Here is a 23,066-nt window from a genome sequence, read left to right as displayed (position 1 = left end):
ATTATAATTCTTTATCAAGGAATTCATCCTAGTAAATTTTAGAGCGTCTATCTAATCCAACCAATGCAATCCTCTGTGATGATAACCTACATTAATCTCTTGATACCAGCCAAAACGTGTCCGGTCCCACATTACGACTACGCGCACCTTGTATTTCCGGAAGAAAGCAATTCCCATGCTCCATACACTATGACTAAATGCACATCGATACCATATTCACGATGCTTAAGTCGATGATTTGTTTTTTCATAGAATAAAAAAGAAAAACAAACATTATTGACATACCACAAATTAGAAGTGGGGGATTGGGCTAGTAGTTCTTCTACAATTAGAAGCAAAAGGCCCATCTGGTGTAACATACTAACACTTTCTTCCTCCCGTAAACCGGATATGTCAAAATAAAAAATCCTTCTCCCGCTACACTCACGTGAGTTGCCTTGATTTATTTTATTTTAAAAATTGTTAAACCCCAACCCCTTTTCTTTATTTCAATCATGGAAGGTTTACACAATAGAAAGACCAAAGTCAGTGAAGAAGATGAAGCCGAGTTTCTAGACGAGCAAGGTAGTTTTTATGCATATCTCACAAAATAATGTCCAACTCATTTCGTTCTTAGAGCAAGAAGAGTTACTGCAGGTACTTCGTGACCAAAATAATAAAGCCAATCTGGCCATCCAAGTAAGTTCAACCATCTTCAATCTTGTTACTGGCTAACATTTACTTTCTATAGCGAGGACTCATAATCATTGGATGCATCACTTCAGCTTTGTAAGTTCCCTTCTTCATAGTTTTATCTCGTGAATCGTAGCTCATGAAAGCATCGTTATATACAGCTTCTTTAGTATATTATTGCAGAAGGGTACACCCATTATACCCATATCCCAAGTATTTGCAACGCCCACCGAAACAGTTTTGAAGTGGTCTACATTTGCTGCTTTCACTAGTATCGCTTCCATCGGTACATCCATTTTTGCTCTTGTCATCAAATGTAAAATGAATATTTTAGGATTATTGGATAGTTTATGCCTCAGCGATCAATATACCTCGGGTGTTGTACTTGCATCCATTATCACAGGCGCCATTGCTCCTTTGATGGCCCTATTCCATGCAAGCGCATGGATTGAACTTGTTTATTGGACTATCCCCCTTTTTGTCTTGGGTATGTATTATACCGCGCTTCATATGATGAATGGAGTGCAAGCAAGTTTAGACGAGCTGGAAAAATCAAAATACAAGTACAAAGGTGCTTAAATAATAATAATAATAATAAAAAAAATAGTGTTTATGTATATGTACAATAAATATTTCTAATCGGAAAAGGGTAGACGTAAAGGCACGCGTCCTATCATAGATTTCAATGTCTTGACCCATTCTTCACTTTCATCCAGATCGTCACTCACACAATCCAAATGATAATCTGGGAAGGCTAATCTGAAGAAGCCTTTATGGTTTTCAGCATGGATAGACTCATGACCAAATACTTTATCTTCCTCACTATCTCCCAGTAGCGTCACAATCACTTTGTCGGCTGCTGCACTAAGTCGTATCACATCAGACATGTTGTAATGATCCCACACTTGTCGATCCCCACCATCCGATGTGTATCCAATAAGTTGGCTACCTATTAATCTGTAATAATGGCGCTCCCAAATCTAATTTTTATGTTAAGCGGTGTAAATACATGGATATTTACATTTACTTACTTTTAATCCTTGTCGCCGTGTGGATAAGAAGCCACTTTGCCAGCATGTATCATGCCACTGTCGAATCTTTAAGGTCAGATCACACTCTCTTAAACTTCGTGGCACTTGTACAGATGGATTCGAGACGGGTAAGTACAACATTTCGACATTCAATTTTCCAACAATTTTCAAAAAGTCTTCGTCATCACCAAACTGTTCTCGTCGAGCTCTTTCGCGTGTAGTTCTAGCATACCACGAATTGAAACAATCAAAATGCGCCTCATATGTCTTTTTATAACATCCCGGCACCATATGATCAACAGCAAATCGAGTCTGTCCGATGGCTCCATCTTCGGGATGGACATAGCCGGATAAATGCTCTTTTTGTTTTCGAATTGATGTGAACCATCGACTCCAGCCAGTGCGAGGTTTCACATGATAGTCAGGTCGTACATGCAATGAGACAGTAATGATCATACCGGGACGCGTATCGATCACGCATTCGTAATCCATCAAGATTTGATGACCCAAAACTTCGTAACGCGACATGTATTCATACTCACCATCACTAATTACACATCTCACATATGTAATTTCCTTGGGCAAGGGCAGTAACATATTATGTGCTCCACTTACACCAATATACATCTTTCCAAAACTTGATGCTTCCAAGGATGACATACTGATCTTCCGGTCATCTTGGCTCGGTCTTTTCTCTACTGCCGCAGCTAAAAATTCACTATTGATTTCATGTGCATTGGGAATTCCACGACTTTGCTCTACGGGTTGTCCGGGTATTTGTGTTGTAGAGATAGCACGTTTCATCACAACAGACTCGTTTTCCAATCCTCCTTCTACCGCCGATGTGTCAAAAGCAGATCCGCCACGAACAGCAGATTCGCTATTATGTTTTTCAAACGCTGGCAATTTATTCATGTAATGCGAAATGTCTTCCACGCGGGGATTATTAGGATCGTGAGGCACATCCTCTTGTTTACTGCCCACTTCAGCAATGGCAACAGTTCTTGAAGGCACCTTGATTAAAGAAATCTCGTCATCGTCTCTTTGATTAACCGACAAGGTGGATGCAGAAAAATTCGTTAACGGTTTATTGGAGTTGTAATACGAAGCATCATGTTCCCTTTCTACTGCAGGAGACGGCGTAGAGAACTGATCCATAAATACCACAATCTCACCTTCTTCTTGTTCGTTATCTGACTGGCCTCCATGGTAGTAACTACTTTCTCCTCTCGTTTTATTGGGAGCGACATGAAGGTTGGTGGAATAATAATCATCTTCTTCCTCCTCAATTACATCGTGTTGTAGTGTGCGATGTTCTTGCACAACTGCTTCTTGATAAGGCTCATAATGCTTGCGTTCATCTTCTTCATCTTCATCCAGGTTTGTGTTCTCTGTCGAATTTGAGTTTTTGTAAGAATATGTTTCCGAATTAGTATTGATGGACGAATCACTATGTCGATTGTAGTCTTCCCGTTCTCCGTTGTAATAGTAATCTGTTGTGTAATCATCCTCTTTGGTGGGTGGAGCAATATGAAACCCTGTTACTAGTAAAGATTGTCTACGCATTTCTTCTTGTTCATTCCATTCATCATCAGGATCATACCACTGATCACTGGAGGCCTCACTTGCTGCTACACTCTCGCCGCCTTTGCTTAGCATAGACTCTCGTTTCATAGCATCCTGAATACCTATCGACCAATGGTTTCTTTGGCTGCCACTCTGTCGTTTATTTGTCCATTTACTTAGACGTTGTTCATTCTGGATCGACAAGGTTTGTAAAATACTTGTTTCATCTAAATCGGAAGAAATTGAGACTCGGCTTGGATCAAGCGTCTTATGATGTTGCTCCAAAATATCTTCTTCAAATTCAATCTCTTGTTGATCTGTCATAAGCCCTTTATACACAGTATTCCATTCTGTCCTACTTTCTTCATCGTCACTGCTTTCGATAGCCCGTGTCTTTTTAAAAGTCGCTAGAGTTGGTGTTGAAGCTTCATCTTCATCGCTTTCTTCTTCAATCATCATCCGACTTTTATTTGTGCTGATTTCAAGACATATAACATGGTTGGCCTCTTCTGGTGGTGCGTTGGTGTCTATAGAAGGGATATTTGTCATATCATCCTCGTCATCAGATATATCTACTTTCGTAAAGTTTTATTAGTTGGCTGCCTAATGTTAAAACATCTTTGTTTTTTGTTTTACCGTGCTCAATATGTATCGTAGGCTCATTGTTGTTAGATGGCATAGGGGAAGTATTTGCCACTATATCATCTTCAAAAGTCAAATCATCTAAAAATGACGAAGCATCGTATTCATAATCAGACTGGTATTCAGATTGTGTGTCCGGCTGATCCAATGTTGTATTAAATGGTGGTACACTATTCAAGGATTGCTTTTCCGCAACTTGCGTTTGGCTAAAGTACTCATCACTAGAATCATCATCGTCGTCTGAGAAGAACTGACTGCTAGCGAAAGAATCCGTTTTTCTCGGAATATTTGAACTTGATTGAGATGCCACAAAAGTGTCGTCAGTATTTCCAGGAGCGGGTGCTTTGTTGAAGTTAGGTGATACAGCATATGTATCAGCAACTTTATCAAATGTTTCTGCTTCATGGTTAGTAGATAACATAATTGGGGTTGGGCTGTCGTCTACGGATACATCTGAATCAGATGTTTCTTCTATCAGCTCAGTTGTTTTGCTTGGTAAAATAGGTGTGATACTCATGTTTGCTTTGTTGAATACTTGGGTGTTACTTTCTTCAGCATCTCTAAGTGAAGTTTTATTATCGTCATTACATTCTACAATAGCTGGCGTTATTTCGGTCTTATTAACTACAGTAGGAATTACACTTCCGGGCATATTGTTATAGCCATCCACTTTATCAAAAGCCGCCTTTTCTATTGTTTCACTCGGCAATGCATCTTTTGAATTTTCTGCATATTGATCTTTGAATGCAGAATTAACAGATGCCTGTGTTTTGATATCGGGACACAAGTTGTTTAAAAGAGTGTGATCTTTGTCTAAATTTTGACCATTTACAGATAAATTGGTTGCTAGAATTTCTAATTGGTTGCTGGGCTTGTTATCTTCCATAGACCGGACCACATTATATGTTCTATCGTCCGATTGTAGTAATGATGGGGATAACAGTGTAGTCGGCTTGATTTTATTTTGATTCTTTACTGCTGTAGGCATATCAATACATGGCTCTTTATCTTCCATAGTCGACTGGGGTTGATGTAAAGGCTGTGTTATGGTAATAGATTTATCGTTTGGTATGATTACTGAAGTAGGAATATTTCTTTCTATCGAGGATTGTGTCGATGCCACTTGATCCAGCTTGTCTGAAGAATTATTTTTATACGCATAACTCACCTCCGTCTTTTCTTTGTTGGCGACGGCTGCATTTTTTTCATTGGTGGCCAAAATTTCATTCACTATCTGTACTTTATCCTTGACAGCGACAGAAAAGGAGTCTGGAATTTTGACATCCTTTTTAACTGTGACAGAATCGGATTTGGTTTTAACCGGTAATGACCTTTCTTTGTTTCGATTTTCATTGTCTATGCTTGTTAATAAAGACTTTTCTATATGATCTACTACAGCAAAAGTTTCTTCTGGTAGTGGAAGTGTCTGGGGAGAAGAAAGAAGTTCTTGACTAGAGGAAGGCGATATATCAACCGTTTTTTTGACTAAGTATAGATAAAACTATTAGTAAAAACCGAACCAAACTTATTTTGTCTTAATGTACCTGTGGCAGTTTTTTGTATATCAATTTCTTCTTCTGATACCTCCTTTTTCCAAACTTCGAACTTTTTTCCTACCGTGTAAATCTCACGCTCGTCCTCATCGTTTAGATGTTCGTGAACATTGACAATGTCTTTGACTTTGCTGGATGCGATTTCGATTTCTTTTTTAGTCGGTTTTAAATTGGATGAAATATCACGATTTCCTAGACGACCAACCGAGAGTGCTTCTAATTCGTCTTCTGTTACATCACGCTTATCATCGGTGCTTATTCTTTGTTTAAGGGAAGTATCGCTCTCTTTGGGGATCTCGTTTTTAACTACGCTATCATTGATGCTGGTTTCTGTAATCACGATTTTCACTTCAGGTTCAATTAAATCCTCGTCTTTTTTTTTTAGTTCGTTTTTTTCCAAATTATCCGTCTGTAAATCTTTCTCTTCTTCATTGTCACTGGCAACGGGACTTGCTATGGGGCTTGCGATGGGACTTGCGATAGGACTTGTAATGGGTGATCCACGCAACTTGGCTAAGGTAGGTACGTGCAACGACTTGCCACTCCGAACACTATTAGCCGCGGCTTCCGCTTCTTGAGCTTGACGAAATACACTCGAAGAAACATAGGATCGATCTTTTAGCGAATTGATGACCCGCGAAGTACGGCGAATCTGATCTGCAGCACCTAGCAACTTCTTTCGGTCCCTGACAGCAGAGGCAGCGGTAAGAGAAGGCGTTCTCTTTGCATCCAATTCTTTTTGTTGTTTTTGTTCTTCGAACTTTTTAAATAATGGATTGTTTTTTACTGCAGATCGTTGAGCCAACTGATCAACTTCCTTTTGACGTATAAAGATCTTTTTTTCTAATTCTGCTTCTTCTTCTTCACTCAATACTCGACGCTTTCTTTCTTCCAAATGTCCAGGTCTAAAATAACGACGCGTGGAATTTTGTCGCTCTGTAGATGTGGGTTTATTTACGTTGGGAGATTCTGCCAGTTCGCGAAGCCGTTTAAATCTATCCGATGCGTTTGTGGATAGCGCTTTATCTTTGGCGACAACAGGCTTCGTTTTTAAAAGCTTGACTTGGGGTTGAGCATCCGGGATGGTGGGTAAAAGCCCGTTTTTATTAGGAATTGTAGTTACAGCACCATAGTCTTTCAACTGTTGTATTAATTCGTCTTGTTGTAAGAAGTAAGCTAAATGTATCACGGTGTTTTCCTCTGTACCCCAGAAACAAGTATTCAATTCATTATCTTTTGTATTCTAGATTATTATTTTTTTGAGTCAGTGTAACCAGTCATTGAAAAAAGGGAAAAAAAAAAATTAATACCTTTAAAATATATTCTACAAGCTCAATTCTCTCTGGTGCCCATTCATCATCAGGGACACCATAGTCAAACAAGATATGGTGAAGGGCGTATAAAGGACGTATAGAAGTCCCTAATAATTTATAATCCTTCAAGCGTTGAATAAAGTGTGAAAAGTCTGTTTCGAGATGAGCCAGAGGTAAAAGTGGAGTCCACAATAAACTGGGTCGAATGTCAAACAGCTCTTTAATATTTTCAGAGTCAAGTGCTTCTACGGCAGTGGTCCATTCTAAAACAAGTGTTTCTTCTATTGTTGCACCTTCCTCCATTACTAAGTATTATTATTTTTATTTTCAATTATTAAAAAAAGAAAGAAAAAGAAAGGAAGGGGGCCGAAGACGGAGTGAGTGGTTGTTGTATGTGTGTGATTTAAAAAAACTGGCGGCAAGATAACTTGCCATTTTAGGCTCCTGAGCGTACAGAAACCCACAAAAGACTCTTACCGAAGTCCGACACAGCTCGATCGACCTAAAAGGTTGTTTTAATAAACATTTTCCAGTGTCACAGTTCCAAATTTTAGATTAAAAATACTAGGAACTGTTCTAAAAAAATAATTTATATATGAATAACCCACCCACACATAGACAAAAATAGTCAATGCTTTTGTAATTCCTGTCAAAGAAGTCAAAGAAATCATTATTTTGGGTGTTAATTTCCTATTTTCACTATGGCAATATCGGCAATGGCATGGTTAATATGACAGTAACATGCGGTCTCAGCACAAAAAAAAATGGAAGATTACATCAAACTGCATAACTACTATTCTACTTTGGAAAATGGGGAGTATGTGTCACAAACTAGTTATTTAATATAATATCTGTATGCTACTAGTCACTATAAACAGCGACAATGAAAAACCCGTCGAGCTCTTCAAGGTAGCCTCCTGAACATGTGTTTATTACTCTCGGAAAAGCACGCATCATGTACAGGTTCTGGGTGGAAAATCAAGCAAACAGTGTAATTCCTGTTTGTAGGAACCCAAATTGTATTTTAGTGCCACACACAGCCATTTTTGTGCAAAAAAAAAAAAAAAAAAAAAAAAAAACCTTAAGCTTGGCACGATTTGGAAATAGAAACTGGGATATACGATAACGCCCAGAAGTATTTATTGTTCTACCTTTGTTATCACTAAAAGCAACATTATGCTCCTTTTTCCTCAAGAATTGTTATAGTTACCAGCCATTAGTTGTATTGCTTAGTCTTTTATGTATGCCTTAAATAGAATACCAGTAGCCGTATGTGTTAATTTAAGCAGTGTTATTCACAGGAAAAAAAAAACCAGTAAAATTTTACAACTTTTAATATCATTATCATTTCAGTAATCCATCTTGGGAGGCGTCCTCAGTCTGATGGCATCATAATTAATGCCTTCAGACAAAATGAGTCTTTCTAAAAGGCGTCACAGTGTGACGGTGAACAATTGGGAAAGAGAAAAAATTAAAACCTGCTTTCTCGGACGTGTCAAGCATTTTTTTAAACACCATGAGTGATCTTACTTCTGAAAAGATTGCTAAAGCTCTTAAGGGAGCTGGACTTTCCTCCAAACAAAGAATAGAAAAAGCTAATGAAGCATGGAATAATAACGCCATTTTCTTTCCCAACAAGGATGACTTTTTGCTCGAGTGGATCTGTTCTGCTTTTGCTAAACCAAACATGAAAAAGTAGTATAAATAAGCGGCATATGTGATAATAATGTCAACTAACCAAGATATATTATTAATATAGACTCGAAGATTGCTGTTTGCTTCAATTGTCGTACTGGAGTCTTTTAGCAGATCTCTTGGAACATTATAAACAAAGGGCAATTTTAGATCCCAAACGATCTGTACCCATTATTCATGTCAACCTTGTGTCGTCCGTCTCAGCACTTTTACAACAACTATATAAAACCGAAGATGAAAGCAAAGTTAAATTTCTGGCCGCTGCCTACCGCTGTCTTCAAATTTTGTTTTCTGACAGCTTCTCGCTGTCATATAGACCCGCTTTCGAACATATTTCATCAGCAGTCGATCAAGTTTTGTCAGCTTTAAGTGTTCAAATTACCTTATGTAGCGAAAACGAAGCCGAGGAACTCAATGCATTGCACCAACTTTCTCTTGTTGCCCAAGTTTTGTTAAAGAAATTCGATTCGCAACTTATCATGGCTGCCAACCAAAAAAAAGTAACCCCGTTTTACCCACATTAACGTCACATCATGCTAAATTAAATTTAATAGATTTTTTCCGCTATCGTCGAAAAATCTTTAACCAAGTTATTGAATGTTCGCCGTAGAATCAATGCGTTTGAAGATACTATCGATTCACCCCATATATCTCAAATTATCACGGATATTGTCTGTCACGCACTTTTTCACGCTGATACAGTTTTGGAATTCACCTCAGTTTTAAAGGACGTTAAAACCGATAATAAATCAAGCGGGAATGTGAAGCAAACCAATTATGTTGTTAGACTCTTTGAGACGCTTGAAAATATGGTAAATTCGGAAGATAAAGATCAAATCTTGGATGGTATGTGTATAGTTTATGTCACGGAAAAGAGATATCTCATTTTTATACGATAGCTCTCGATATTACACCCATTTTATTTTCTGCTTTTCTCAAGGCCTTTAGACAAAAACGTAACACTAGCACTAGCGCAATGCAAGATATTAGTAGAATGGCCGAATTCGGTATCTTTGTCTATTTATCAAATATCGTTTCAAACATCAAGGAAAAGGAAGTGTCAGAATACCTCAAAACACTCGGTGGACTTTTAAAGGAGCTCCTCCAGTGGAACGTTTATAGTGCTCGTAATGATGAAATCGCGAAATCTCAGAAAGACGTTTTAAATGTGATTGCTGACACAGTAGTTGTTTATCTTGGTGACACTAAGAGTATGTACAGTTTATTGAGATTGTAAGCATGCTAATCAATTTATCAAATTTAGGATACAACCAAGGCCTTGTCTTTGATTTGGCTGATACATTGCTTCAAATAGATTTTTCTTTGATCGAATCACGTATTTACTCTTTATGGCCCTCCATGTTGGACGTAAGTAAAAAAAAAAAAAAAAATTAAAGTGGAAATTATCTGGTTATTGAACCCAATATGTTTTAATTAGTCAGAGGATAATGCTCAAGAGTCCTGTCTTAAGTTTGCCAAATCTGTTTTAAATACATACTCTGCATCCAGACAAATTGACGTATTCATTCAAGATCTCATGAAGTATATTGTCCAAATTGGATCTGTTGATGTATATGCAATGTTGAAAAAGCCTATGTTCTCTAGAACATTCATGAATGAGTAGGTTAAATTACTTCTTTATTTGTAAGGACTTGCACTTATTGTTTTGATCAGATTCTCTTCTTTAGTAACTAAGTCCATGCCTGCAGCCCAAGCTCATGGAATTTTTAAAAACTTTGAGGAAAGTTTGGTTTCTAATGTCGTAAAATCAACTGGCGAGCCATCGACGAAAAAACCAAAGACGACAACAAACAACAATAACACTCAAATTGCTGCAACCCTGATCGTTGTTTATTTTGTCGAGTTTACTAATGGATTAAGACTCAATCAACATCAACTTCGTGCTTTTGAGGAGTCCAGCATGTCTGTTTACACGAATTTTGTTAAACCTAGTGTTTCTGGATGGACCAAATCAAATATCGAGAGTACGATTCTGCCAGCCATGCAGATCCACTCTGCGTTGACCAGCGTCTTTTTTGATGTTTACTTTTCCAAGATTGACAGCAAAGATCATGAGTGGTTAGCGAAATCATACACGCAAGTATTCAAAGATAACGTCAAAAGTGATACTTTGGGTTCTAGAATTGTCGTGGCAACTAGCGTATGTATTTGTTTGTAAAAGTAAAGCCTTACATACTGACATTTTCTATTCATATTATTTGCAGGCTAATATCATGCTTCAACATGTTTATTACACATCTCTCTTACATGAATCTTCGACTAGTCAAACAGCTGATCTGGTAAACATCGTCGTAGATTTCGTTACGGAAAAGGAAAAAAACAAATCATGGTACGAGACAACTCAATGGGACGGATCTATACTCGGTCTCGAGACTAAGAATACTGTCAAATTAGCCTGTTGGAAGCTTTTAACGGATGAATGGTTTGAATCTGTCATGTAAGTAAAACAGCTTCTTATTTGCGTCAACGTGTATTGATTTTTTTTTGTAGTCGATTCATCGATAATGACAGAGCCGAAAAACTAGCATCTATTATCTACATGTCATTAACAACTGATACTCCATCGCATACACATGTATCTGCGCAATTTTTGAATATGACCCTGTTAAGATCTGCTAACTTCTATGAAGCTAAATGTTTCAAAGGTAAGTTTCATCTTCTTTTTTTTTTATTCAACAAACCACTGACAGTTCTTTTAGACTGCAATATTCAAACTATTTTAGGTGCATTTGTTGAACTTTTTAAGACTAAATTGTTAAAGAGTAGCATAAGTATGGTGTCGAAATCTTCCGCAAGTATGATCGCAGCCATTCAGCTCAACAAAAATGTTGCGGTTGACCAAAATACTATTGAACCATTGTCAAAAGCCTTAAGCTTAGAGCAAGATAGTATGGATGAAGATGCCGATTCGATTAGTACAGACAATGTTGACAAGATTTCTACACTGCTGAAGCTCTTGTTGCTTTTCCCTAATGAATATTATGAAAAGAATGAACGTCCCCAGGCCTTATATCTGGTCACTTTGTTAGATATTTGGTCTGTTTCTTGTAAAAATGCGGACTTGTTAGCTCGTATGAAAGTGTGCTTAATGTGTAGGAGCCTGCAATTAAGATTCATTGGATATTTCAAGCTTAACAGTATTCTGGTAGGATTTTTTTAATTTCTTTTCGATCTATTTTCTAACAAGTTCTTCTTAAAAGGGTGTTGATTCTGTAGTGTTAAATTGGTTGGTTTCCTCAAATCAAATCTGGCCCGTTGAAGGAAGTAAAGAATTAGAAAATGTTAGAAATTCTCTTGAGCAAATTACCAACGAACTGGATTTCAGTATTTTGCGAAAAATCATCATGAGTGCTAGTACCAAAGTACCTGATGTGCAATCGATTTCTTATCTCCAAACCGCCATGACTCAACGTGTGAAAGAACTTGCTAAAGACGTCCCCAAAATAGCGCTGGGAAAAATTATCAATCTTATAAAAGCTATCAACAACGTTTTAATTAACAGGTAAGAATGGGACATTTTTAGAAGTTTGCAGTTACTTAATAATATTTTAGAAAATCTAATGAAGTTGATCTTACTGATGTGATTTATGCCACCGATACAATCTCAGAAGTCAGCAAATTTATCACATTGTCTCTCCAAGATGCCAAGTCTTCAATTTCGACCATTCTATCTGAATTTAAAGATGAACCTAGCAAGAAAGCAGATGTTATCGCGGAGCATAAGTCTAAATTCGATAGTATTAAACATATTTTCCATATCACTCGATTGTTACAGGATTATGCTCGCATTGTTGGTCCTGATGTTGATGAAGGTAATACATTTTTAGATCCCTGTTTGAAACTGTGTTGTATTAATATTCGGCTTTTGTATAGTTATCTCTGCTGAAAGTCTTTCTAAGACATTAACTGAATTAGCCTCGCCTTTTATCCAGTTCTTACAATCTGCACTCCTTTTAAATAATTCAGAGAACATCACTGTGCTTAACATGACAACGGAGTTTATTGCGGCTTTCTGTTCAATCTTGTCTCGCTATCAACAAGTGGAAACAACCAAACGTGTGTTAGCTGCAATTTGGTTCGTCTATTCTTTGGTTCTCAATACAGGTAATTACGAATCGGAACTGGTCCGGATTATAATTTACTTAATCATTTGACTGTCAATTAGGTGACCAAGATTCAATTGAAATTCTTTCGAACGCTTTTATTTCATGGATTCAATCCTTATCTAAAGACCAATATATAATTGTAATCGATGGATTTGTGGAGCAAGCTGAGGAAGAAGCTATTAATCGTGGAGTCATCACAAAAGAAAATCATCACTTAGTTTTCTTGTCTCTCCTGTCAATTTTATTGAAGAATTGTAATAACAGTAAGTTCATACCTTTCATCGGGGTTGTTATCATATCTTAACAAGAATTGTCTCTAGGTGAAAAGGGCCGTTTAAGAAAGAATATTCCCACATTCATCCTTAAATTATCTCTCATTGCTGGTAAAACTACATCGCTCAAGTACTTGCAACAGATGTTACAATTACTCATTCAATTAACTGGTGATCAGGTATGTCAGCGTAATATTTAATGATGAGGAAATTACTAAAACTTGTTTTAAATTGTTTAGTCATACCACTTCAGTGACTACGATGCTTCTCTTGTATTGTCATGTCTTCTCCAAGTTGCACATCCTACTGCTATCGAAAGATTCAAGGGCCAAGTGAATAGAGAAAGTGCTCATATCGTATTTGATAACGTATGTACAGTACTTTCTAACCTTGTCAGTCAGCATAAGGAACAAGTTGTTTACATGATGCCCCCATTTATCGCCTTTATCCAATCTCTTTTCCATTGTTTCAAATCTACACATGTTTCTTTGGTCAGTGGAACTAACGCACCCACTAGAAAGAGAAAGCTTAATGCCGAACAAAAGAACAACGGCAAGGCTTTTGCTGGCCGAACTATTCCTTTATTATACGAATTCGCACCTTTAGACGATGCGTCAGCTCAAAAACTTGCTCGTGTGCTAACAACAATACCACAAAAACAACATTCTACATCGACAGCCAAGAATGCAAAGAGTACACAAACTCTGCACAAAATCATCGCTAAGCATACATCTTCTATTTTAATTGAATACTTTACCATCCAATCCAACCCTACAATGAGCATCGTTCGCCCTAGCACAAAATCCGTCTTGACACAGGCATTGTATGAAATTTTAGACATGTGCTCAGAGTCAGATCACACTTTTATTTTGTCTTGTTTAGACGGCCCCGGTAAATCGCTATTTAAGAGCTTTTACACCAACTGGAAAGATACGCATAAGTATACTGGCCAATAGATTAATAAATCCCTCTCTTTTTTTTTCTCCCCACTTTCCATTATTCATACTTGTGACAAATAGTCCAACAATCAATCTATTATTAACTATATTGGTGGAATTGTACAAGCAAATAAAAATTTATTATAAAGAAAATAATACACCGAATTGATACAGGAACCTGAACACATTCGATTTTTTTTTTAACGAAATCTTTCCATCCTTCCTACGTAGAAAATACCCATGTTTATAGTTGCGACTAAAGCAGCGATTCGAAACATACAAATGGCGCCCATGTATTCATATAAATAGCCACCCGTGAGTGCACCCAAACCAGTACCAAGGCCAAAATGAAGCGCACCAAGCATACCCTGTGCCACGGATCTTTGTTCAGGAGGGAAAAAGCCATCCATTTCGCTTACAGCTGTAGCCCAAAAGATACCAAAGCCGACGCCTAAGCATAAACAAAATATAAATATGGACCCCATAAATAAAAAATAAAATCATATTACCGTGTAATGTTTGGAGTAACAGGGCACTGACATTTGTTATAAATGAATCAGGGGTAAGTATAGTATAGATCAAACAACGAACAATCGTAGCAACGTGTGCGATAATAATCATATTTGTAACACCAAATATCTCTGTCAGCTGTTGAAACAATAACAAATAAATAAAGTTTTTTAATTATTACCGTTAGTTGTACTTACTTGTTTCGAAAAGCAAAAGCAAAGTAACTCTGTTATACCTGTCGTAGGGCCAGTCCAGCCAATCCAGCTTGCGGGCATCTGTAAATCACGACCCAGAAATAAGAATAAGAAATTGACGATAATGGATAATACGAAACCAAATAAAAGTGTTGTTATGAGAAATGTAAGGACTCGTACGGATTTGAATACGCTGCTCGGTGATGGGATATCCTCGGATGTAACGTTAACAAGACCTACCATCGATTGGTCAATCGATGCAATTCTTGAAATAGCCAAACCCAAATCTACCCCGCCAATAACACCCAAAGTTTCATCAGCCTCTTCCCGAATAGTATGTGCCGATGTAACACTGTCTGACTTGAATAACTCTACGTAATGACTGTTGCTATTATTGATACTGTTATAGTTGATTGGGTGACGATTGCCAGATGACGATTTCTCGGAATTTTCCGTTTGACCTGATTCTAATAATCGTTCACGACTTGAAATGCGCTCCAAACCTTCTTCTACATGGTCCATCATTTCTGGAATGAGTTGATATTCTGAGCTATTCACATTGACCATCAAGGAACATATAATAAATAGTAGTGTTGAAGCCCCAAATACCCAGAATAAACCATCAAGACTCCCAGTTATAGATATAAGCTGTCCAACCAATAAAATTGTTAAGCCAGCTGAAACAGAGCCCCATAATCTTTGTTCGCCTATATTTAAAATGTTATTTCTTATAAACAGATTGTTCGCGATCCTTCTTGGTATTACCATATAAAATTTTATTTGGTCCAAGCATCTTCATGACAGCACTATCTACTAATGAAAGATTAGGCAACGTGAAGAAGGCAAAGGCTAGAGCTAAAGTGGACGTCATTAAAACCAACGTTCTATTTGACAGTTCCAGCTGTAGCATGTTGGTGAAACCTGTAGGGACTACAACTTCGGATGAAACAGAGTGTCCCACAAACATGATAGTCATAACAGCAGATCCACCAAGCAAACTTGTGATTGCCATAGTGGTGCCGTGTAACTTTGGCTTTTTGTCAACAGTATAAGTCCAAAGGGGACAGGCAATAGACTGGATAAATGGAGCAATGGCAAGAACAAACCCTATTTGGTCTGAAGAGAAACCGAGGACATCATGATAGTATAATGGTAAATAAGGTGGTGCAGCCGACAAAACTGCAAATATAGCAATGTATAGGAGTTTACAGATAAGATACATTATACAAGGAAAAGAAAAAGGACTTTAGATTAAAATTGACATATTTATAAAGAAAATTTTATAAAGGGGAAGCAAAGTTTCAAACAAACAAGTTGGGTTGTTTCATAAGGAAAAATATAAACTATAATTTTTTATTTTCCCATTACATCTCTTATCAAATCTATCAAAGTACAACAGGTCATGACCAGATTAGCCTCCAGTAAGTCACATCGTTCTTTTTCTACTTGATTTAGAATGTCGAGGTCAATTGACAATTTACCAAATTCTTTACTTGAATAACCCATATTATCACTATCAAACTCTGCTATTAGCTTCCATCTCCTACATGTTTTGTGACTGTGGTTGTCATGATCATCCTCGTCATTATCGCTATCACTATCAATAAATCCATCCTCTGTTGTTCGGGATCTGACACTATTATTCTTCTTTCTCCTGTTCTGTGATCCATTCAATTTTTTTTGTTGTTGATATATTTTTGTCTCCTGGCGGGTTAACTTTATTTCACAAGTAAAGTCATGGGACAACAAACTCGGCCTTTTCCAGCGCATGCGAGAACCATGAAACCATATTTCATATTCAAATAAAATATTCGATTGTGACCTTTTGATTAAATCTTGAGAATGGATATTATGGGTGGCGGGTATATTTTTAAGGTTATTTATATAAGTCTGAGATATATCTTCGATTTCGCTATTATCATAGTCTGCCGATTCGATAATAATGTCCTTTTGGAACGGGCGTCGACGTGCTTCTGCAACTTTAATACCTTGACCGTCGTTTTTATTACAATAGAGCATACTCTGAAATCCCCAAGTATATGAATAAGGCTGAATCTTTCGGTACACCATCACCTCCTCATCCTCTCCATCATCTGGATGGTCAATATGGAGATATATCTGATGCTGGTTTGGTTTGAGAATAGACGATTTTTTAAAACAATATACTACTGTGTTATTATTAGGAATTTTACGACTTGTTTTAGCTGTTGTATTTCTTTTGGTTTGTTGTAAAAAAAAAGAAGAGACAATACCGCTGTCGTTTGACAGTATAGCGGTAGCGGCAGCGGGCGCAGCAGGAGAAGGAGCAGGAGCAGTAGCAGTAGCAGGAGTAGAAAAGGTGGTCGTAGTTTTAGCTGCGGTGGTATCCACACCTGCAATGCTATTGGCTGGAGATGTAGGAATTACATAATAAGAAAATGGTGTGTTATCTTGAATAGTAATATTATCCTCATGATGATGTCCAAAATTAGTCTGGGTTGTTGGAGTAGGCTGGCTAAGAATGAAAGATGTGATATGCTGATAGTCTATTTGCGAACAATACATCGAAGTTTCTTTTCTTATGGCTGATTTGGGTGATAATGGCGGTGATTCTACAGGTGTATTTGGAGAGTAGCAGTCCACAGTAGACAAAGTAGACGATGGAGGTGTTGAAAAGCTAGCAGCGACACTAGGCTCTTTTCTTTGAAAATAACGACTTGCAAATGAGTCTACCGTCATTTTACTGCTACGGCTGCTATGACGACTGGTAGTTACTGTAGGAGGATCTTCATCATACGCGTTGGGCTTCTCATAAACAGGTGTATCAATTGCATCTGGCTTTTGAAATACAACATTTTTGGTTGTTTTCAAATCAATAATCATTTTTTTTGAAATTAGGTTTAATCGTTTATTAAAAATGGAAAAAAGAAGGTTTATAAAAGGGGGGCAAATTATATATCTTTTAAACGGGAATTTCTATGCAAAAGGAAACATGATGATGCGGGTTTGTATTCCATCCTTTTCCCTCTTAGCTTTATGTAAATAAAGAAGCAACTACATTCAGCTTACATTTAAAACTGCGACTGTACGAGCACAAAACAACAACAAAATGGTATTATTCACTCTGACCTTTGCCTCTCGTATGAGATAAATAAGCGTTTATTGACAATTTTGTTGTCTAGCAATTTTTTTTTTGGTATAGCTTTAAGTATATACTTGAGCTATTATGTAGTACAAAATGGTGTACACAACGTCTATTCTTGCTGTTATTGTAGTGGCACGATATACTTTGTTAATTGTGCTTCAATACCACGGCCCTTTTTGTGTATTTATTTGAAACTTGTTCCGAAGGCTGATTTCTATTTCTGTAAAAAAAACAATGTTTTTGAAACAGCAATGATTTAGTCCAGTAGAAGCTTAAAGCCATACCTTCAATATACATACGCAAAATAAATAGCATAGCCGGCAAGTTTCATTGTTTTGTAACTAAGGGCATGAGCAAATCCCTTCTAAATTTAATTTTTTTTTTGATCACGACCAATCCTAAAGTGACGATAAAAATAGATAATTTGATTTTTCTATCAAAGTAATAGTCGGCTATGCAAAACGGACATGTGTGCTCACGGGAGTATTGCTCTGACGCTTTAGATCATGCTAATTATAGGCATAGCATTCGATTAACTAATATAATATTCCACCACACTGCTAGAATGACTTATTATTTTAACCAATGGCGGTGATAGTTTGAGATGTCTCTCCATTTAACGCCCACAGCTCTTTTTTAGAATAAGTGAAAACAGGGCACTTAGATGATCAACAATATCAGGTGACAAATGTGAGTAAGAAACCAAAAGTCCCTAGCAGTACCAATAATGGAGTCAAATGAAGACACGGAAACGGATCCGATTTTAAAATCATCAACGGGTTAATTATCCTTGTTAGTATTTATGCTATTTGTTAGTTCGAAGGTAGCTACAATTTTCCTGTACAGAAATATATAGCTTGTTTTAGCCAAAATTACACGAACTTGCGAACGAAAGGAAAAGATCTATAATTATGCAGAGTTTAGTCATAGGTGATATGGTTAGATATATTACATAATCACATTTCATCATGATACATATTTTTTTTTACCAATGCACAATGTATTTACATATGCTGTCAGAGGATAATTCAAAGCTTCCTTTAAAAATGTGACAGCTACTGCTGTCATCTAAATACATAATAAAACACCAAACTGTACCCTAAACAAACTTAGTTTTCAAATCTCGGTTTCATATCTAAGTGGTATCTACATAGTAAATTTCGACACTTTAGTAAACTCTGGCAATGTATCCATCATAAAAATCATTATCGTAGTCGGATGGAAAGAGTTATGAGACTGTATATTTCTGTAACTCATTTATTTACGTAAGGGTTTTTATAGTAATCATGTTGAAGTTTTTGGAAATGCTTAGCATTGATAGCATTAAAAAACATGTATAAATGGAGGTATCTTTGATATAAGGTACCGTTTTCCAAGAAATCGTTCACCCTTGTATCATGCGGTTACTGTCCTCTGTAGTAAATATACAATGCTATATTATAATCGGTATGCGTCATCACAGAATACAGTTTCTTGTTCTAAAAAAAAAAAGACTGAACACAAAAAAAATAAAGTAGGGTACCAAGTGTTTAAAATATTGTTGCTAATGCTTAGTAGCGTAACTCTACTGGTTTTTTTATGGATAAGCTGTTTTTAATAGTCGTACTATATTCTTTATCTGATCATTGTGTTGCTTTTGTGGCGTAGAATTATTTCAAAATCTAAGGATAGTAACTACAAGTGATAAGGCTGAAAACTGCATATTATCATTATGTGTAAGCGTAATAATCTTTGGTGTAACAATATACTTTGACTATTATTAGCTGATTTAAACGGACTTGCAAGATCATTTGATATTTTGAGTAAACCATGGTAGTATCAAGGTATGGCTGCCCATTTTATAGTAGATTTATCGTGTTCATTAGATTTTTAGGGAGCCCATTTGATGTCAACTGCAATTTTTCAAGCAACTTTGCTTTTTCAAATCTAAGCCCAATTTTAACGCTACGTTTCATTCGTTGAGATTGTTACTAAAAATACTTTAAATTTTAGGATACCTGCCAAGATTTTTTTTTTCTTTTACCTTTTTCCTTTCTTTCTCTTTTATCTTCTTTTTTTCAAAAATATGTCGAACTACCATGATGATTTCTATGACAGACCTTCTGCTCCTCCAGCAGCAGTAGCATCGACACCACCTCCTTTACCCCACCATATTGATACTGGTAGAGAATCGACAGATCAATATGCCATGAAAGAAATCCCGGTCAATTCGCCATCACCTTATCCTGTATATAACAATAATACAGCCTACAACAACCATAGCAACGGATCTACTCCAGTTCCCTCTCAAACTCGTTATAATGACCCACACAGATCTTCCATGTCGGACATGAAATTTATTGATCATTACGATTCTGACGATGATTTAGAAAAGATCATCCCTCGTGAAAAGAAACGTCGTTCTTGTATGGACAAAGCCTGTTGTGGATGCTGTACTTGTTGTCCTAAGTGGTTGCGCTGGTGTAGTTGTATATTTTTGATTATTATTTTAATTATTGTCATTATTGTCGGTGTATTAGCGGCTTTATTTAAAGTTCCCAAGATTGACTTTACCGGTCTCAAGCAAGATCCTGCTGTCTCCAATGTAAATAATGTTCTCACTATGACGTTCGATGTAGGTATTACAGTAGACAACCCGAATTTTGAGAGTATTACATTCGAGATTATAAAGGCAGACGTAAGTTATACCGGGAATATATTAATTTTAAAAATCTATTGACACATGTTTTTAAATAGGCTTACTACCCTGCTCCTTACAATGTTTATGTTGGTGGTGGCAACGTTACTAATCTTCATATCAATTCAAACGGCATCACTGACATTGTGTTTCCATTTGCTGTTCGCATCGACTCACAAGATCCCCAGCAACAAGGTGTTATTATGGATTTAGTTACGCGTTGTGGTTTGGATGGAAGTACGCCAGAGAACATTAAATTCGATTATTACGTTTATCCAACAGTTCGTATTGCGGGTATTGCGATCACACCAAAGATATCTCAATCCTTAAGTATCCCATGTCCATTAAAGGTAAAGTGTTATTGTATGATTTTTTAATAAAATACTAACTATTATCTAATAGAGTGGTGACTTAAGTTCTATATTTGGCTCATCCTTAGCATAGGTCTTATCACGTTGTAAATGCACTAAGCAGACAAAATAATGACTTGTTTTATAAATGTAATATTAATGTAAAAATAAATAAATATGTTACCCTTTTCAATATTGCATCGATATGATATCACTCTTGATTGCTCCTATCTCGCTCTTTTAATTTTACACCTACTCGCTGTCCCACTATAGAGTATGAAACGTTTCCTTTCCTTTTATTTTGCTCTTCTTTCTTGCAATTATTCATTTCATTTAAAATCAAGCAATGTCAACCCTGTCAATTCAAAGTATACTGAATGCGGGTGTTGCTTTTACAAATGAGGTATGTAAGATGCAGTCCTTTCAAGACCCTTCGCTTCCACCAACACCAACACCGACACCAGCACCACCTCACCATCGACCACATCCGGACGACGAAGGTTGTAAACTCTTAGATTCCTTTGCTATTCTTGTTCAATTAACACTTGCAAGCACTGCTTTGCTAACATTGTTTTATAAACGCTCCCGAGAGAGACCCCAAAGACCGGTTATCGTTTGGTAAAAATCAAACAACCCTCACCGTCATACTTCTCCTTAATTGTTTCTTAAAATAGGGCACTGGATGTTGGAAAGCAGTTTTCTGGTGCTGGTGTCATTCACTTTTTGAATTTATTCATAAGTTATTTGGCAGGTAGACCTCGCAATGGAGGTCCGAAAACCAATCTATGCGTTTGGTATTTCTTAAACGTAGCTGTAGATACTACCGTTGGTGTTGCTATCCTTTACATGTGGTTGCGTATCATACAATATATACTAGAAAAACTCAATGTAAAGAACATCAAAACCGGACAATATGGGCCACCACCTTTAAAAAACATGGTGATTCCTTGGATCAAACAGACTTTTATCTTTATCTTAGCAGAGTCCTTAATGAAACTTTGCGTTTTTGGCATGTTTCGTTATTTCCCCTTTTTGTTTGCTTGGGGTGAGTGGGTGCTAAGATGGACAAAAGGAAATTATAGATATCAAGTCATCTTTGTCATGTTAATGTAAAGTATAGTATAGACATATGTATAGTACGCTGCTCACAATTTTTTATTTTACCACGTAGATTCCCTCTTGTTATGAATATTATCCAATTTTGGATAGTCGACACAATTGTGAAAGTAACACCGACCAGTATCAGCAATAACACACAGCCGGTCATTAACCAACAAACAGCTTCGGACCGTAATAACAATGCTGATGAAGAATCGCCACTTTTGCCAAAATAGCGAATACATCATTTCTTTTTCTCATCTTTGTTTTTAATAAAACCTCTTTGTCTCGACATTTGTTTCCGATAGAAATTAATTTAGCTGAGGTAATTGAGTGGTTTTAAATAATGTCACATCACCAAGAGCCATTTACGTGATATCCTTAGCTATGATTAAAGCCGAGGTTACTTTACAATAGTTTTAAAAGGATATTTTTTGTAGCACAAACATTAAGATCTAGTTAACATTTATACTTAACCTTTTGCAGTAGTGATGAACGTTTTTGGTGCTTTTATTTCCATTAAACTGAAAGCACTGTCCATTTTTTGAATAATTTTGCACCATGGTGTAATGTTAAATTTCTCGGGCTGATCTATCCAAACAATTTGAAGCTATTACACTGACAAAAGTCCAAGCCTAATTTTAGGTGATCACAAAAAAGTTCCAATTGGAGATGATATTGAAAATAACCGTTTTATATTTAGACCTGCATAGTCATAAAACATTGCATCGGCTCAGTAAAATGATTTGGATATTTCAGCCAATCATTTCGCGAATCTACCTATGGGGATTAACGGTCCCAAAAAAAACTGCAAACACAAAAAAATAAAAAAAAGATCTTTTGTAGATCAAAGTAGTTCAAAATGTTTTCAATTGCAAGATACAACGGAGATGCCGAGGAGGAGAAAGATAGTCGTACTCTTGAAAAAAAGCAGGAAAGATTAAACAAACTGAATGCCAGAATTGCCAGTAAGAAGAGAAAGGACGATCCCTCTGCTGAATCACAACAGGACAAGGCTGTCACACCTGTCGAAAAGAAGAGAAAAAGTAGCGAGACTGACGTTATCGAAACAAAGGGCAAAATTGATGAGGCTAAATCTACAATTCCTCAAAAAAAGATCACTGTAACAGAAAAGAAAAAGGCTGTGACAACAGAAAAAAAGAAGGCCACGGTAGCAGACAAGAAGCAAGTCGTGGTTGCGGAGGAAGAAAAGGTCACCGAAAAGAAACCTATTGACGCAGAAGAGATTGTCGAAGAAGAAGTGGAAGAACAGGAGGTACTAGTTAACGATGAAGACACTGTTA

The 23,066-nt window shown here is 36.8% G+C and overlaps 7 protein-coding genes across 7 annotated transcripts; 4 read left to right on the top strand and 3 right to left on the bottom strand.

Annotated features, from left to right (window-relative positions):
* Positions 1-451: 451 nt before the first annotated feature.
* Positions 452-1,337, top strand: EV154DRAFT_507311 (uncharacterized protein). Its single transcript, XM_051601406.1, has 4 exons — positions 452-564; positions 617-678; positions 731-768; positions 834-1,337. Exons 1-4 carry the CDS (start codon positions 495-497, stop codon positions 1,249-1,251), a joined length of 588 nt encoding a protein of 195 aa, XP_051458026.1. The 5' UTR covers positions 452-494; the 3' UTR covers positions 1,252-1,337.
* On the bottom strand, positions 1,257-7,113 carry EV154DRAFT_602320 (uncharacterized protein). The gene is made up of 5 exons (XM_051607279.1): positions 6,775-7,113; positions 5,456-6,707; positions 3,906-5,396; positions 1,704-3,841; positions 1,257-1,652 (listed from the first exon to the last, which is right to left on the bottom strand). The coding sequence occupies exons 1-5, from the start codon at positions 7,078-7,080 to the stop codon at positions 1,308-1,310; spliced, it is 5,532 nt and encodes a 1,843-aa protein (XP_051458025.1). The 5' UTR covers positions 7,081-7,113; the 3' UTR covers positions 1,257-1,307.
* A 3,919-nt stretch (positions 7,114-11,032) lies between these two features.
* EV154DRAFT_420126 (Urb2/Npa2 family-domain-containing protein) lies at positions 11,033-13,827 on the top strand (the record flags this gene model as incomplete). Its single annotated transcript, XM_051595940.1, has 8 exons — positions 11,033-11,138; positions 11,193-11,638; positions 11,694-11,995; positions 12,046-12,305; positions 12,367-12,597; positions 12,659-12,862; positions 12,920-13,050; positions 13,111-13,827. 8 exons carry the CDS (start codon positions 11,033-11,035, stop codon positions 13,825-13,827), a joined length of 2,397 nt encoding a protein of 798 aa, XP_051458024.1.
* An 85-nt stretch (positions 13,828-13,912) lies between these two features.
* Positions 13,913-15,738, bottom strand: EV154DRAFT_507306 (major facilitator superfamily domain-containing protein; the record flags this gene model as incomplete). The annotated part of the gene is made up of 4 exons (XM_051601405.1): positions 13,913-14,260; positions 14,319-14,457; positions 14,517-15,220; positions 15,279-15,738. The coding sequence occupies 4 exons, from the start codon at positions 15,733-15,735 to the stop codon at positions 14,010-14,012; spliced, it is 1,551 nt and encodes a 516-aa protein (XP_051458023.1). The 3' UTR covers positions 13,913-14,009.
* Positions 15,739-16,592, bottom strand: EV154DRAFT_507301 (uncharacterized protein). Its single transcript, XM_051601404.1, has one exon. The coding sequence runs from the start codon at positions 16,581-16,583 to the stop codon at positions 15,867-15,869; it is 717 nt and encodes a 238-aa protein (XP_051458022.1). The 5' UTR covers positions 16,584-16,592; the 3' UTR covers positions 15,739-15,866.
* Positions 16,593-19,677: 3,085 nt separating this feature from the next.
* Positions 19,678-20,868, top strand: EV154DRAFT_507295 (uncharacterized protein). The gene is made up of 2 exons (XM_051601403.1): positions 19,678-20,314; positions 20,374-20,868. Exons 1-2 carry the CDS (start codon positions 19,703-19,705, stop codon positions 20,689-20,691), a joined length of 930 nt encoding a protein of 309 aa, XP_051458021.1. The 5' UTR covers positions 19,678-19,702; the 3' UTR covers positions 20,692-20,868.
* EV154DRAFT_507293 (vacuolar membrane protein-domain-containing protein) lies at positions 20,859-22,074 on the top strand. Its single transcript, XM_051601402.1, has 3 exons — positions 20,859-21,282; positions 21,339-21,773; positions 21,836-22,074. The coding sequence occupies exons 1-3, from the start codon at positions 21,011-21,013 to the stop codon at positions 21,996-21,998; spliced, it is 870 nt and encodes a 289-aa protein (XP_051458020.1). The 5' UTR covers positions 20,859-21,010; the 3' UTR covers positions 21,999-22,074.
* The last annotated feature ends 992 nt before the right edge of the window (positions 22,075-23,066 follow it).

This window comes from Mucor mucedo (genome assembly GCF_025094135.1).
Source record: "Mucor mucedo strain NRRL 3635 chromosome Unknown EV154scaffold_41, whole genome shotgun sequence".
NCBI classification, from domain to species: Eukaryota; Fungi; Mucoromycota; class Mucoromycetes; order Mucorales; family Mucoraceae; genus Mucor; species Mucor mucedo.
Note: the sequence above shows the minus strand (reverse complement) of the source record. Positions and strands in the feature narration are given on the sequence as shown.